This window comes from Grammomys surdaster, unplaced genomic scaffold (genome assembly GCF_004785775.1).
Source record: "Grammomys surdaster isolate TR1022 unplaced genomic scaffold, NIH_TR_1.0 125428, whole genome shotgun sequence".
In the NCBI taxonomy this organism is placed as follows: Eukaryota; Metazoa; Chordata; class Mammalia; order Rodentia; family Muridae; genus Grammomys; species Grammomys surdaster.
The window spans coordinates 1,173,199-1,186,811 of NW_021620295.1; the positions used below are offsets into that span (position 1 = coordinate 1,173,199).

The window sequence follows — 13,613 nt, forward strand, 5'->3', positions numbered from 1 at the left end:
ACCCTCAGTCACAGGGAACTGCATCTTCCTGCAGAGCAAACTGGATACTACCTTGGAGATCATGGGGAGCTGTGAGGTCCCTTAGTGTGCTCATGCTTGTGCATGCATGCACACACTCACACACATACACATTGAGTATGTATGTATGTATGTATGTATGTATGTATGTATATTAGCACACATGGGGAGGATGGACAAGGCCCCAGGAATAACACCGGAATCATGAAGATTTGGAAGTTCTATAGGAGGCCTGTGACTTCTTTCCCAATATTGTACAAATGAATAGTATACATAGGGAGTAAGAGTTCACCTTTGTGATCTGAGACCTGCAAATTCCAGATAGTTGGTTTATTTATTGCACAACCTGGGCACTGGGCATTACCTGGTTCTTCACTCACACCATGAGGAATTCACCCTACCTCCCAGGGCAAAGGTTGGATACAATGGAAGGTCCCAGTCTGCCTCACTTGTGGAGATCAAGTTCTCAGGACCCTATATAACATACCGCACTATTCCTCAAATTCGGAGCTGGGGTGGCGGGGGAGGTTGGGGACTGTGGGTACACTGGTGATGAGCATGACACAGACAAGGCTGCAATCAGAGCAGAAGCAGGAGGGAGGGATGCTCCTTTCCCGTAAGAATCACCTGGAAGCCTGTTCAACTCACTGTGATGCGACCAACCTGCCTCCCTGCAGGCAGGACAGGTTCATAATTTCACAGTGGAAACACCACCTAGACAGAGGACACACCCCTCAGAGGGATCCTTAGCTCTAAGACTGGAAGCTGCCCAGCACCTGATACAATACACCCCATTTGCCCAAGGACACTGGCAGGAAAGAGCAGGCAGGGCCTAATGCAATCCTGAGGCAGGGCCTGTAAAGTCCAGCCCCTTGGGGAGGAGAAAGGGGTGTGGCCAACAGTCTGAAGATTGGGCCTATAGAGAAGAGGCCAGGCCGGCCTCCGGAGCTGTCTCAGGACAGAGGTGAGTCAAGGGTTTAGTCCCAGGCCAGCCAGAGAACTGACAGACCAGACCAAAGGTAAGGGCAGTAAAGAGCCAAGGCATCTTTAATGGCTCTCAGTTCTGCCTTTGGTCCTTCTGCTGTTTACAGTTTGGTAGGAGGAAACTGGTGACTGCAATAACAAAACGTAGTAAGTTAGTTGCTCTGCCTGTTAGAAGGTTAAGACAGGGAGGGGATTAACAACATCGGCAGAGGGCTTGGGGTATTAAAGGAGGTGCAGGGGAATTTCATTGAGGGCTGACATTAAGTAAGGCAGAGGAAGCCACGGTGACATCTAAGGAAAGGGTGTCCAGGCAGAAGCAGAGCCCTGGCAAAGACTGGCCATGGTCAGAGGCTGGAGAGTTGGGGAACAGCCAGGAGGCAAGGGCATCTGGCACAGAGGAAGCCAGAAGCAAGAAGAGGAGCTAAAGCAGCTAGGCAGCCACACAGGAAGGCAGGCAGACAAAGGGCTCCTCATACATGCCAGGCCTCTTGTTAGTACCCCATAGAGCCTCTTTAGAAGCCTGCAGGGGCTGTGGCCTTACAAGGATATCCCCTTCCCCAGTCCTGTCCTCTCTGTGAAGTGACTGGGCACTTACTGTATCCTCAGGCTCAGGGGATTAAGGAAAGAAGAGCAGGTGACAGGCAGCAGGGAAAGTTGACAGCCAGGCTCTGGGACCAGGGAGACAGGAGGTGCCTTCCTAGCACTAGGTGCATGAGGGGTGCCCAGTTCTCACAGGAATGCTGCTGTTGGGAGGGTTGAGCTACTGTGAGGTCTCTAGAGGCTGGAACTCACTAGGAACACTGGGGAGTTGAGCCTCAGCCAGAGAAAATGACAGGGTCAAAAGCAGGGAGGAGAGCACACGGGCTAGCTGGTGGGAAGCATGTGGAAAACATGTGGACTCCTTTCTACAAGCTGACTCCTTTCTGCCCATTTCCAATGACAAGCAGAAAAGGAAATATGAGACACTGAGGCCAGGTGAGAGGTGAAGGTGGCAGAGTGGTAGCCAAGGAGATGGCAAAGAACAGATAGGGTTAAGGGAGCTCAAAGGTGGATGGATGAGTCTAGTTGTTCATTCACTGTGGGGGGATGGGGATTTCTAAAAGGCCAAGGGTTTGTTGTGAAGGAAGCAGAGCCCACCTTGACTATGGGAGACACAGGAGATCCAGAGGGGGAAAACACTTCCCAGGAAGAGAGCAAGGGTTCTCCTCCTCTTCCTTCTTCCTACAGGCTTTCCCTCTTTCTTCTTCTTCTCCCTCATTCTCTTCTTCTACAGTATGACAATTGAACCCAGGACTTTTTGTAGGCTAGGCAAGCACTCTCCAGGTGTTCTATTACTGTTTTGAAGCATGGTCTCACTAAATTGCCCAGACTGTCCTTGAATTCATTCTGTACTCCAGGTAGGTCTTACGATCTTCCTACCTCTGCATCCCAAGTAGATGGCATTACAGTCCTATACCATCAGGCCTCACTCCACAGTGATCAAATAGATATCATGGAAATTGAGAGGTAAATGAAGTGTGTGGGTCCCTCCCAGTGAGCCGGAAGCAGTGAGCCTCCAGTAAGGTAGAGTATGAGCGAATATAGTATCTGCTTTGTGTTGGACTCCAACCAGCTCCTGGCTACCTTTAGTGGAAGTCACTCACTCAACTTTTCTAAAACTTCTCTTCCATGTGACCCGCACTGACTTCATGAGGACTGTCTCAGGCATGCTGTGACACAAACTACAGAGAGTGGGAAAGGAGCTCTTTGGTCAAACAATCCAGACCTTGGCTACTGCAGACAGTACTGCATTCACAACAATATGTGGACCACAAGCCAGTAGCCATGAAGACAGAGTGGGCATGTGTTGTCATTCAGCTAGCCAAGAAAGGCCCTGGCTGACCCTAGCCCTAAGCAATGCCTTTTGCACACAGGTTCTTGGCACCTCCCAGTGCTCAGAGCAGACCATCAAGAAAGCCAAATTGTTCCTGAGACAGGCAAATCCAGGATGAAGAGCCCAGTGCACCGAGTGTCACTGAGGGACACCTGGAGCAGACAAATGCACCCTGACATAGGCAGCGAAAGGCACTCACCATCCTTCAACGTGGAGCGGCTCACCAACATCCTTGACGGAGGCATCTCAAACACTGCGCTGCGGTGGAAAGTTGGTAAGCAGAGGCAGGCTTTGAACCTATATGCTTTTCTAGAACAGTCTGGTAACTAATTCTGTACTCCTTTAACTAATAGTCCTTTCTGTTGTTGTTGCTTCTTGTTTTGAGACAAGGCCTCAGGTAGCCCAGGCTGGCCTCAAACTGCTATGTAGCCAAGGATGATCTAGAACTTCCAATTCTCCTGCCTCCATCTCTCAAGTGCTGGGATTGAAGATGTAGAGCACCATGCCTGGTTCCTATGGTGCATGGAAACCAGTGTTGTGGATTAAACCCAGAGATTTATGTATTCTCGGCAGCCCTTCTACCAACCACATTGCATCTATAAGCCTAGGTTCTCTTTCAAGTAACAAACTGATCCTTGACACCACACACCTGGGCAGAGCTTTGCAGGAGTGGACAAAGCACATTTCTCTCCTTGAGGGTCTCTATTGTTTCATCTGTTAAAATACAGTGGAAGCTGGCTTCCCTTCCAACTCCATGAGGCAAGAGGATAGGAAAATTTGAAGTTTTCCTTATCCAAGCCCACCAAACCCCTCTGTTCTTTCTGCTGCAGAAAGCATCGTCCAAAGTGACCCAGTGTTTAGTTTGAAGAATATTTACTTCATGACCCGAGATGAGCTATATGAGGATGCAGTTCAAAAGAAATTCCATCTTGAGAAGCTAGCCTGGAGCCTGGGCTGGTCAGAAGATGGTCCTGAATACCTTTATGCTAACAGGTGCTCCTCTGGGGCCGCCCCACCAGAAAGGCTTGCCTGCAACCCATAATCCCAAAGACATTCCCCTCAGCAAACAAGGGCTTACTGGAACACTAGGATGCCAGATGCCTCTTCCCTTCTGAGCCCTACCCAGGTTGAAAGTTTATGGACCTCTCTTCCACAGGCTACTCATCTATAGCATCTCTTCCCCACAGAGTCCTTGATGGATATCTCAACTTAAGTTTACATGGTGTTGCCATGAATGCTATCAGAAGCCTGGGCTCAGATGAACAGATTGATAAATGGGGCCAACTTGTCAAAAACTTCCAAATCATCACAACATATGCCCAGACAGAGCTGGGACATGGTAAGCCAGAGCTGCTGCACACAGCAGTACAGCACAACTCTGGAAGGCCTATTCAAGTTCATAGACGGACATGCTAATTCGAAAAATCCCAGCAGATGGCAGTCAAGGGTCTTGAGGAAGGTATGCCTTTTCCTAATGTCACATACAGTGTATGAGCTACCAGGGGACAAGTCATTTTCTTTAGGAGCATCAGAATGTTCTCACACAGCCCACAGATAAAAGGGAGATCGGTCTGTGAGAACAGTCAGGATCTGACTTTACCCCACATTGAGCCCCAGGCCCACCGAGAAGCTACTCACAAGTGAGTACCCGACCTTGGCCCAGTAGTCTAACTCTCCTTCTTGATCCCAAGGGACATACGTGCAGGGCCTAGAGACTGAAGCCACCTATGATCCAGCTACCCAGGAGTTTGTGATACACAGCCCTACAATGACTTCCACCAAGTGGTGGCCTGGGGACTGTGAGTATTCTCCTTCCTACTTCCCTGTCTCTCCACAAGGAAAACAAACCTGGGGATGAGTAGCACTAACTTTGATGCCTAACAGACATCAGGTTGATTTCCTGTTTTAGGCTCTTCACCTTGAGATCAACTGAAATAGATAAGATGTTAAGACTTTCCTCAGTTAGTGACTGGAAGGTCCTAAGGCAGTTTTGAGTAGATTAGGAAATGTACCCAAGCTGTGGGCAGTGAGGTTAAGAACATGCCACATATTCACTCATATTCACTGCCCACATACAACATGTGTGTACATGCACACAATACAAACACCACCCCCACATACAGATATGCAAGCATTCAACACACAGAAACACACACTGTCCTCCACAGTCACAGATATTCACAACAGGAGCTGTTTGCACAGACACACATGCGCATTACACAATATACATACACTACCCCACAACACAAACATTGCCCTTATACGCAACATGTATACATATATACACTGCCCAAACATAGAAACTGTGTAGATATAAACATACACATACTGCCCCCCACAGACATGCATGTATACAATACATACATTGTTGTCATACAGACACACCTGTGCATATGCATATAACACATACAACCTCCCAAATACACATATGTATGTACATAGCACACACTATCCCCATACAGACACACCTAGACTTGTACACAGCACACACACATATTGCCTTCATGCAGAAACATGTACACAAAATATGCACACTGCTCTGTCACATGAACTCACACATGTATAGAGTACATACACTCTCCCCCAGACACACTTGTGCTTATATATACACAATACACCATACACATACAGCACCTAGTCTTGTCCCCAGGGCTCCCAACAACATCATCTATTCTACCCTCCCGAGTTAGCACAATAGACTTGCCCCCTACCAGAGCAGAGCACATGCTCTGTGACTAGTTACTGGCTAAACATCCTCCCTGCCACTCCATAGCCAGGCAAGCTCCAATCACATGGATGGATACAAGATGGCAGCCACACCAACCGTCTCTGAGCTCCAAGACAGGATCCTGCCAAGGGCCCCTTTGAGAAATCATTTCTAAGGGCTCCACTGTAGCATTTGGAGACCCAGTGACAAAATGCTTGATGTGGAAACTGACCAAAGATGTGCATTCAATGGAAGCAAAGCAGGAGACAGAACAAGGAAAGCAGGCAGGAGAGAGGAGACAGAGGACAGGACAAGGGAGAGGGTTAGGGGGACAAAGATAAGTGAGCTGTCAATATCAACTTTCCAGGGAGAAGAAACCCATCCTTAAGATCGGGCTAATGGGGTTAAATCCCAACTCGGCCCCTCCAGACCAGTGACCTTCAGCGTGTCACTCTGTACTCTGAGCCTCAGTTTCCTTATTTGGAAAATAAGACTCCTCTTACTTCATCCGAGAGACAAACTCTAGCTGGGTTTTGATAAGAAATGGTTATGCTCCTTACGAGGCTGACAGTAGAGTGGTCCATTAGCTGTTGTGGATGGGTACAAAAGGTCTTAAAAGTTTACTCGCTTCAAACTCCTTACCAAGTCACTTTTGCTCTAGCCAGGATCTTTGTGACAATTTTTTCTGTCATCACTGACTTTCTAAGGACCCAAAGGTGTCTATCAACAACCTAAGTCCAGCAGGCAGAGGCAAGCAAGACATGGTACATAGGGCTTCCTGTGATAGGCCTCTCTTCTTTCTGCCTCAGTGGGACGGACAGTCACCCATGCTGTGGTCCTAGCCCAGTTGATCTGCTTAGGAGCCCGGCATGGCATGCATGCTTTCATTGTGCCCATCCGGAGCCTAGAGGACCACACCCCACTGCCAGGTAATCCCTGCTGCTTCTTCAAGGACCCTCCCCCACCCACCCACCAACCCACCGACCCACCAACCCACCGACCCACCGACCCACCGACCCACCGACCGAGAAGATGGTTCCACCAACCTGCCCGGTCCTGAGTCTCCAAGAGATGCACAGAAGCTTGGATATGTCCCCCTTGTCTAGAAGCGATCTAGTTGACAGAGCTAATATGATCTGGCTGTTAGACTGGTACAAGATTCAGCATGTCTGACTTCAGTTTGTTTGCTGCTACCTGAGTCATAGTGCGTGCGTGCGTGAGTGCGTGCGTGCGTGCGTACCCCCACGCACCTGCCATACTTCATGCACTCAGCTGACAAGCATTCTCATCTCTACCCTCTTCTAGGAATTACAGTTGGGGACATAGGCCCCAAGATGGGCTTGGAACACATAGATAATGGCTTCCTTCGTCTGAACCGCGTGCGGGTTCCCAGAGAGAACATGCTCAGTCGCTTTGCTGAGGTTAGGTGCCTGGGAAGGCTGTGGACCCAGACTGCCTAGGGAGGGGGCTTGCCCTTTACACAGCTGCCACAGGCTCTGGGTCTGCCTCAGCAAAGCTGAGTTTGGACCGCAAGCCCACTTCTCCCCGAAAGAATTTCAGGGGTGCTCCAGATCAGGATAAAACTGAGCTTAAGAGGACAATGGTGTTGGGAAAACCTTGCCACTTTAAGCCTAAGACTTCCCATGTGTAAATACTTAGCACATGGTTTCAGAGCAGTCATAAGGTACAGTGACAAAGCAATCCCCAAAAAGGGGAGGAGCTGAGGGTGAACGTGTTGCTTTCCTGAAATCAGTCATAGAACAGATGTGCCTCCGATGCTAGCAGAAGTCCTAATTATCCAGCTTTACCTCTTTAGGTGTAAAAGGTGGGGGTTCTCATGCAAGCATTTTTATGTGTCAGCGATCATGCTGCACCAGGGGTCTGCTTCAGATGAGGAAAATTGGAATGCCTGCAGAGATGGAGGCTCATAGAGGTACAGCCTGGGGTAACTTGGCTCCAACCCAGCACCTGTCTTTGTTGCACACAGGTCTTGCCAGATGGTACCTACCAGAGGCTCGGAACACTACAGAGCAATTATCTTGGCATGTTGGTGACACGGGTGCAGTTGCTGAATAAAGGAATTCTACCTTCCCTCCAGAAGGCTTGCACCATTGCCATTCGCTACTCAGTAATCCGCCACCAGTCTCGTCTTCGGCCTAGGCAAGCAGCACCCAAAGGCTGACCCTGGTAGACATGGTTGACACTCAGTCCCACACTGACACCAGCTCTGCCAGTGCCATGGTGTTGGAGCAGGTCATACATAGATACATATATGCACACAAGCACACACATGTATGCAGTCCAGATGGGGTCTCAGGTTCCCTCTACTCCACTGACAGACAAGACTGTCTGGCCTAACCTGTCCCTTATCAGTATGTGGCCCCATCTGGCTCTGTGTGACCATACCTTGCACCATCTGCTGTGACTCAGACTGTTTGCTGAGTTCCAGTTTGTTCTATATGGCTGTGACTAGGTAGAGTATTTGTGTCTGCCAATTGCCAAGGCTGGTTGGTGGTTGTCAGATTGTGTGTGGTAAAGCCAACTGCCTTAGACTGCATGATGCTGAACTCAGTGCTGCTTGGCTATGAAAAGCTCAGTCTAGACCCTTTCTTTTCATTGGCACTGTATCTGGCTCCTGTTCCCTCCATTCCATGACACAGAACGGCAAGGGCTGCTCTATGACACCCAAGAGTGGATGTGTTTCCAGAAAGAATACACTATTAGAATACACTATTTAAATTTCAAGTTCATGGAAACAACAGTCTTTTGGGATAGGTTCCGAATGGACACCACACTCTGAAGATGCAGCAAACTACAGTGAGAACAGGAAGTGGGGATAGAGCATATCACTGCCTAACAGTTCATCGTGCTCAGGAGAGTTTTTGTCCCAGCCCTGCTGACTGACCCTGGGCTTAAGAAGGCCCTCCCAGGCCTATGTCCTACCTGTGCATAGTGAGGTCACTAGGAATGATCAGCCCTGGGACCTGGTGTAATTTCATGCCATGGACCCCAGGCATGGGCACCAGCCTACCATAAACATTCTGAGGATTAGATGCCAGTCAGCCAAGGCATACACCCTTCTTTCTCCCTCAGCTTCTATGTCTGTAAAATAGAGGTAACAGAGTTTCAGGGGTGGTAAGGGTAAAATATGGTGAAGCAATCAGGCTTGAGTTTCAGAGGCCCTTCCTCTGGAAACACACAACAACCTCAGTGTGAGGCCTGGACTTCTGAATTCCAGGCTGAAGGCATCATCCTTAGAGGACTGGGTACCCAAAAGATAGTGGTGACTGTGCTTCTCCTGGACTTAGGGCCTCTGTCTGGACAGCAGAGTTGTCTCACCCTGATTACAAGTGTGTAATATGTCAGGAGGAGCTGTTGCCCAGAGAGACACCAAGCTCCCATCAGCTTTGGGGACTTCCCACGCTCACACTCTTTCCCCATCCCATTACTCAGGCTCTGCATGCTGGACATATTCCCAAGAACTGAAGACACAGAGACAGACATGGAAGACACTTCCTTTTTTATGTTCCTTGGACCCAAGATCATAGCCTAAGGGTTGTTAACCTCAATGCATTTCCTATAACACACCAGGCACATGGAGGGTCATGAATTCTAGTCATCAGTGGTGCAGGGCCACACTCCTTCACCTGATCTTTGGGTTCAGACGGTTTAGAGTTCAGAACCTTTCAGAATTTCAGCTAAGATAATGGATGTATATGCTGTGGACATTATACAGAAAAAAATGTATGGATGTTGGTGGTAGGTGAGGTTTAAAGCATAGTAGTCTCATGTTGGCCTTGCAATGGTCCATTTTTATGACTTGACAGTGTCTAGGAGAAGATAGTTTGGAGTGAACTTCTAAACCTTTGCTTCTTTTCCCCTACTCAGTGATCCAGAGGCAAAAATCCTGGAATACCAGACACAGCAGCAGAAACTCCTTCCTCAGCTTGCTGTGAGCTATGCCTTACATTTCACGTCCACCAGCCTCTTGGAATTCTTCCACAGCTCCTACAGTGCTGTTCTGAAGAGAGACTTCAGCCTCCTGCCTGAGGTACCTCTGTTGGCTGGGAATTGCTTCTAGAGGGTGGCAAATGTTGTTGCAGTTGTGGGAAAATGACTGCAGCCGGGCTCCCATAGGCCCTCAGTCTCCCAATGTCCAAGGCATGAGGGTGAATGTACCATAATACGGAGGTCCACTGATCCCTGACCCCTAGAGAGCTCCAGCAATGTTAGAGGTAATGCGAGGGTGGAAGAGACAGGTACACAATCCCCTGTATATGACAGAAACCAAAACAACTCCAAAGTGATTTGAACGAATTTGATGGCATACTTTGACTTAAATTAATCTGATTTATTCTACTGGCCACAAATATAACAGAACCATCAATATGTTCAACTGCCAAGACTTCCCAGAGTTCTTCACCATAGTATACACACCCCACAGGCTCTGCTTTGCCTTTGAACAATCCAAAAAACATATCAGGCCTAGAGAGAGCACTGTAGTCCAAGCTGTGCATGGATTCAATACTCTCAGTCTTTGGTGAGAACTCACAAACGCCTTCAGTCTCTATAGGCGCTGTGCTTTTAAAGCATTGCTTCATTAAGTCTTTCCATGGTATCCACCATTTACATTCTTATTTTTCAAGTAAGAAAACTAAAATAGAAAGGGAAAAGGAGGCCTTCCGCCCAAGGGTATGAAAGTCTGAAAGATGGATAGGGGTTTTCAAAAACAAAACCTTAAGCCAGGCTGCTGAAGGCATCTTCTGCCAGGCTGTTCAGATGAAGGCAGCAATTGTATCTTAGCACAAGTTTTTTGGAGAAGATATTACAGCCATTACAGCCACTAAGACTCCTAATGAAAGATGCACCTAACCCATGCCAAAGGTTCACCTCCTTACTCCATTTCTTTGGGGTTCAGAAACACATAAGTTTGGGTGGACAGTTGGACCATGGCACATTCCTACAACCCAGAAAATGGGCTGATGGTACACACGTGCCCTTCATTGGCAACTTTTCCAAACTTCTGCCTACTGGCAAGTTCCCTTATAGGATAGTGGGCCCACTCTCAGAAGCCCCGTCTTCTGAAGATCCTGGAGACACTGTCTAGGACAGATTTCTCCTTCATTCTTACAGCCCCATGGCTAAACTTCATAACTGTGTGTCTTTGCATGAGCCTTAACCTCTGAGTTTTAGCTCTGTCACCTCACAAACAGCAAGCCAAGCATGGCACCAACCTCACGGCCATGGCCAGCACGCTGCAGGCACTGAGTGGCAAGCCTGGATGGTACTACAGGACCCTTCTACTACTTCGTTCTTGCAGCTCCACGCACTGAGCACTGGCATGAAGGCCATGTTTTCAGACTTCTGTGCCCAGGGGTCAGAGATCTGTCGAAGGGCCTGCGGGGGTCATGGCTACTCAAAGCTGAGCGGCCTGCCAACACTGGTCACTCAAGCGACGGCCTCTTGCACGTATGAGGGTGAGAATACAGTGCTCTACCTGCAAATGGCCAGGTAAAAATCAGGCGAAACATTTCCAGACCTATACCCTACCCTTGGGGCCCCCTTAAGGCTCCATTCAAGAAGGCCATAGAGGAAGTAAGCATTGGAAAATTACCTTTTGAAGGCCGTCCAAATCCCAGTATGTCCCTAATCTGCCCACTTCCCCCAGATTACCTGCTGTTCCCAGCTGGGCCATCTGTCTGTCTTACACAGACAATAGCATCAGGCTCCATCCTGGATTCTTGCTTCTCCTTTGTCCCCATTTCTCCATAGGCAACCAGGGAGCCCTTGACAAAGCCTAAAGACAATTATATCTTTGTCTCACAAAAATGGTTCATTAGCTTCCCTGTACCTGAAGGAAACATTATGGTACACAGTACACTCTTCAAGTCATTATGACCCAGATGCTGCCTATTTCCAAATCTAACCTGCTCAGGTCCTCCTGCCCTGACGCCCATGGCACCCTTTACCCCTGCTACCTAAAACCAGGTTTCCTTTGGAAGTTATCACAATCCATAATTGTCTACAACTTTTTGCTTAGCTTTTCAGCTCTACTTCCTAGCTAAACCCGTACATCCTTGAGGGCAGTCATCTTCCTGCCTTGCTTGCTCACTGAGGTATTTCAGTCTCAGCTAAGAGCAAACACGAAATAGGCTCCACCCTGAGAGGCAGGAGGAAACCACACTGGCCTCCTGCAAAGAGACTGTTTCTCACCAGCTGTTTCTGATGGTTGATTCTCTCCCACTCATTTATTCTCTGGCGATTGAACAGAACAAATACTTCAATATCTGAGGAGAACGGAGTTCACTGACAAATACAATATATAGCATTTACTGGGCTTTTCTTTGCCATGTTATACAAATAATGCAACAGCATGCATTAGGCAGCCTGTAGCTTACACTTGACAAGCAATTCTCAAGCATCTCATTCAGTTCTACACGCTCACCCTGTTATAGGCAAGCAGCATCATTCCCATCATCCTGGGGAAACTGAGGCAGAGGGAGACACAGACAATTCTAGAGCATCACACTGGTCTCAGAGGAGCCAATGGAGCCCAGGGTTGTCTGAGCACAACTGTCTCATAAAGAAGCAGCCTGGAGTTGCTACCTGTCTTCCTTGTGTCAGTGTTCTTTCATGTATCTGACTGTCTGAAAAGGTCACACTGTACTTATATCCTAAATTCCCGAGGCAGAAGACCCTGATACTGAAGCTTCATTCTGCACAGGCCTCACAAGGGTGTGTATCTAGGATCTAAGGGAGCCCAGCTCTGCAACCTCTGTCACTTGTTAAAGAGACCAGCACTTTGGGTACATCTCAATAAGGGTTCTACAGAAGATGGAGGCCCTGGGATTGGAATGAAGACTGAGTGTCAGGAAGAGGCTCAGCTGAGGCCTCCTGGCTCTCCCCGGTGGAGCACAGCATAAGAATTCTTGCCCCTGGGAGTGAGGGCAGCTGAGGTGGGGGCCCTGCAGAATCTCACACTGTCTCATCTGTCTCTACTCCTCCCTAACCCCAGGTTTCTGATGAAGAGCTACCTGCAGGCTCAAGTGTCCCCAGGCTCCATACCACAGAAGCCGCTCCCTCAGTCTGTCATGTATCTTGCCACACCAAAGCCACCCAGGTGCTCAGCCCAGACAGCAGCTGACTTTCTCTGCCCAGATGTCTATACCACAGCCTGGGAATATGTGTCTTCCAGGTAAGCTAGTGCAAAGAAGTCAGCTCCCAACAGAGGGTATCCCAGCAGAGGGTAGGCTCCTCCCCACACTAGGACCTCTCGGACCAGCTGGGTGGATACTAGTGGACAGTGCTCTACAAATCACTGCCACCATCCCTAACCTCTCCAGACCTCTTAGCTCCTGTCCCTGTGAGAACAGAAGAAGGGACACTCATCCTCAGCCATGAACCACCATCATTTCTTTATTCTGGTTCCCCTCTGGCTAGTGACGGGAATTTCTTGAACCTTTAGGCGATTTCCAATATAACAGATACACTCATACACAAATCACTGTAAATGAAATGATATGTAAACCAAAACAAGTAAAGTAAGTAATGCTTTAAGTCTGAACTATCCCACAATCTAAATGTAATTTTCAGAGGCAAGTTTATTTCCACAGTACCCATGTAAAATAGCAAGGCATAGTTAAGATAATTGTCAGGCTAGTGCTGCTGGTTACAAGCCTTATTCCATGTATGCTGAGAAACCCTGTCTCGAAATACAGTAGGGAGTGATAGAGGGGGATTTCTGACACCTCCTTTGACTTATGCAACTACATGCACCCTGCAAAACACACACACATACACACACACTTGTACACATGTGCACATGCGTGAACACACACATTAAATAAATAAACAAACAGAAGTAATTTTCAAAAGTGTAATTATACCTCAGAATAGAAGAACTAGGTTATATTCAGGGTCTATTAGACTCCTAGGAAAATGATCAAAACCAAGGACCCAGAGCTAGAGGGATGGTTAAACAATTAAGAGCAGTTATTATTCTTGCAGAGGACTCTGGTTGGATTCCCAGCA

At 48.2% G+C, this 13,613-nt stretch overlaps 1 protein-coding gene across 2 annotated transcripts in view; it reads left to right on the forward strand.

Moving 5' to 3' along the window:
• Positions 1-781: 781 nt before the first annotated feature.
• Acox2 (acyl-CoA oxidase 2) overlaps positions 782-13,613 on the forward strand; it is a 30,685-nt gene continuing 17,853 nt past the window's right edge. The window contains exons 1-11 of one of the 2 annotated variants that reach the window (XM_028786049.1): positions 782-982; positions 2,916-3,149; positions 3,706-3,868; positions 4,063-4,214; positions 4,567-4,674; positions 6,392-6,511; positions 6,888-7,003; positions 7,570-7,742; positions 9,471-9,633; positions 10,903-11,093; positions 12,598-12,777. In XM_028786049.1, coding sequence (XP_028641882.1) covers positions 2,990-3,149; positions 3,706-3,868; positions 4,063-4,214; positions 4,567-4,674; positions 6,392-6,511; positions 6,888-7,003; positions 7,570-7,742; positions 9,471-9,633; positions 10,903-11,093; positions 12,598-12,777 — 1,526 coding nt within the window. In that variant the 5' untranslated portion in view covers positions 782-982; positions 2,916-2,989. Of the gene's footprint in view, positions 1,038-2,915; positions 3,150-3,705; positions 3,869-4,062; positions 4,215-4,566; positions 4,675-6,391; positions 6,512-6,887; positions 7,004-7,569; positions 7,743-9,470; positions 9,634-10,902; positions 11,094-12,597; positions 12,778-13,613 lie in introns of both variants that reach the window. The other variant, XM_028786048.1, reaches the window with a different exon arrangement.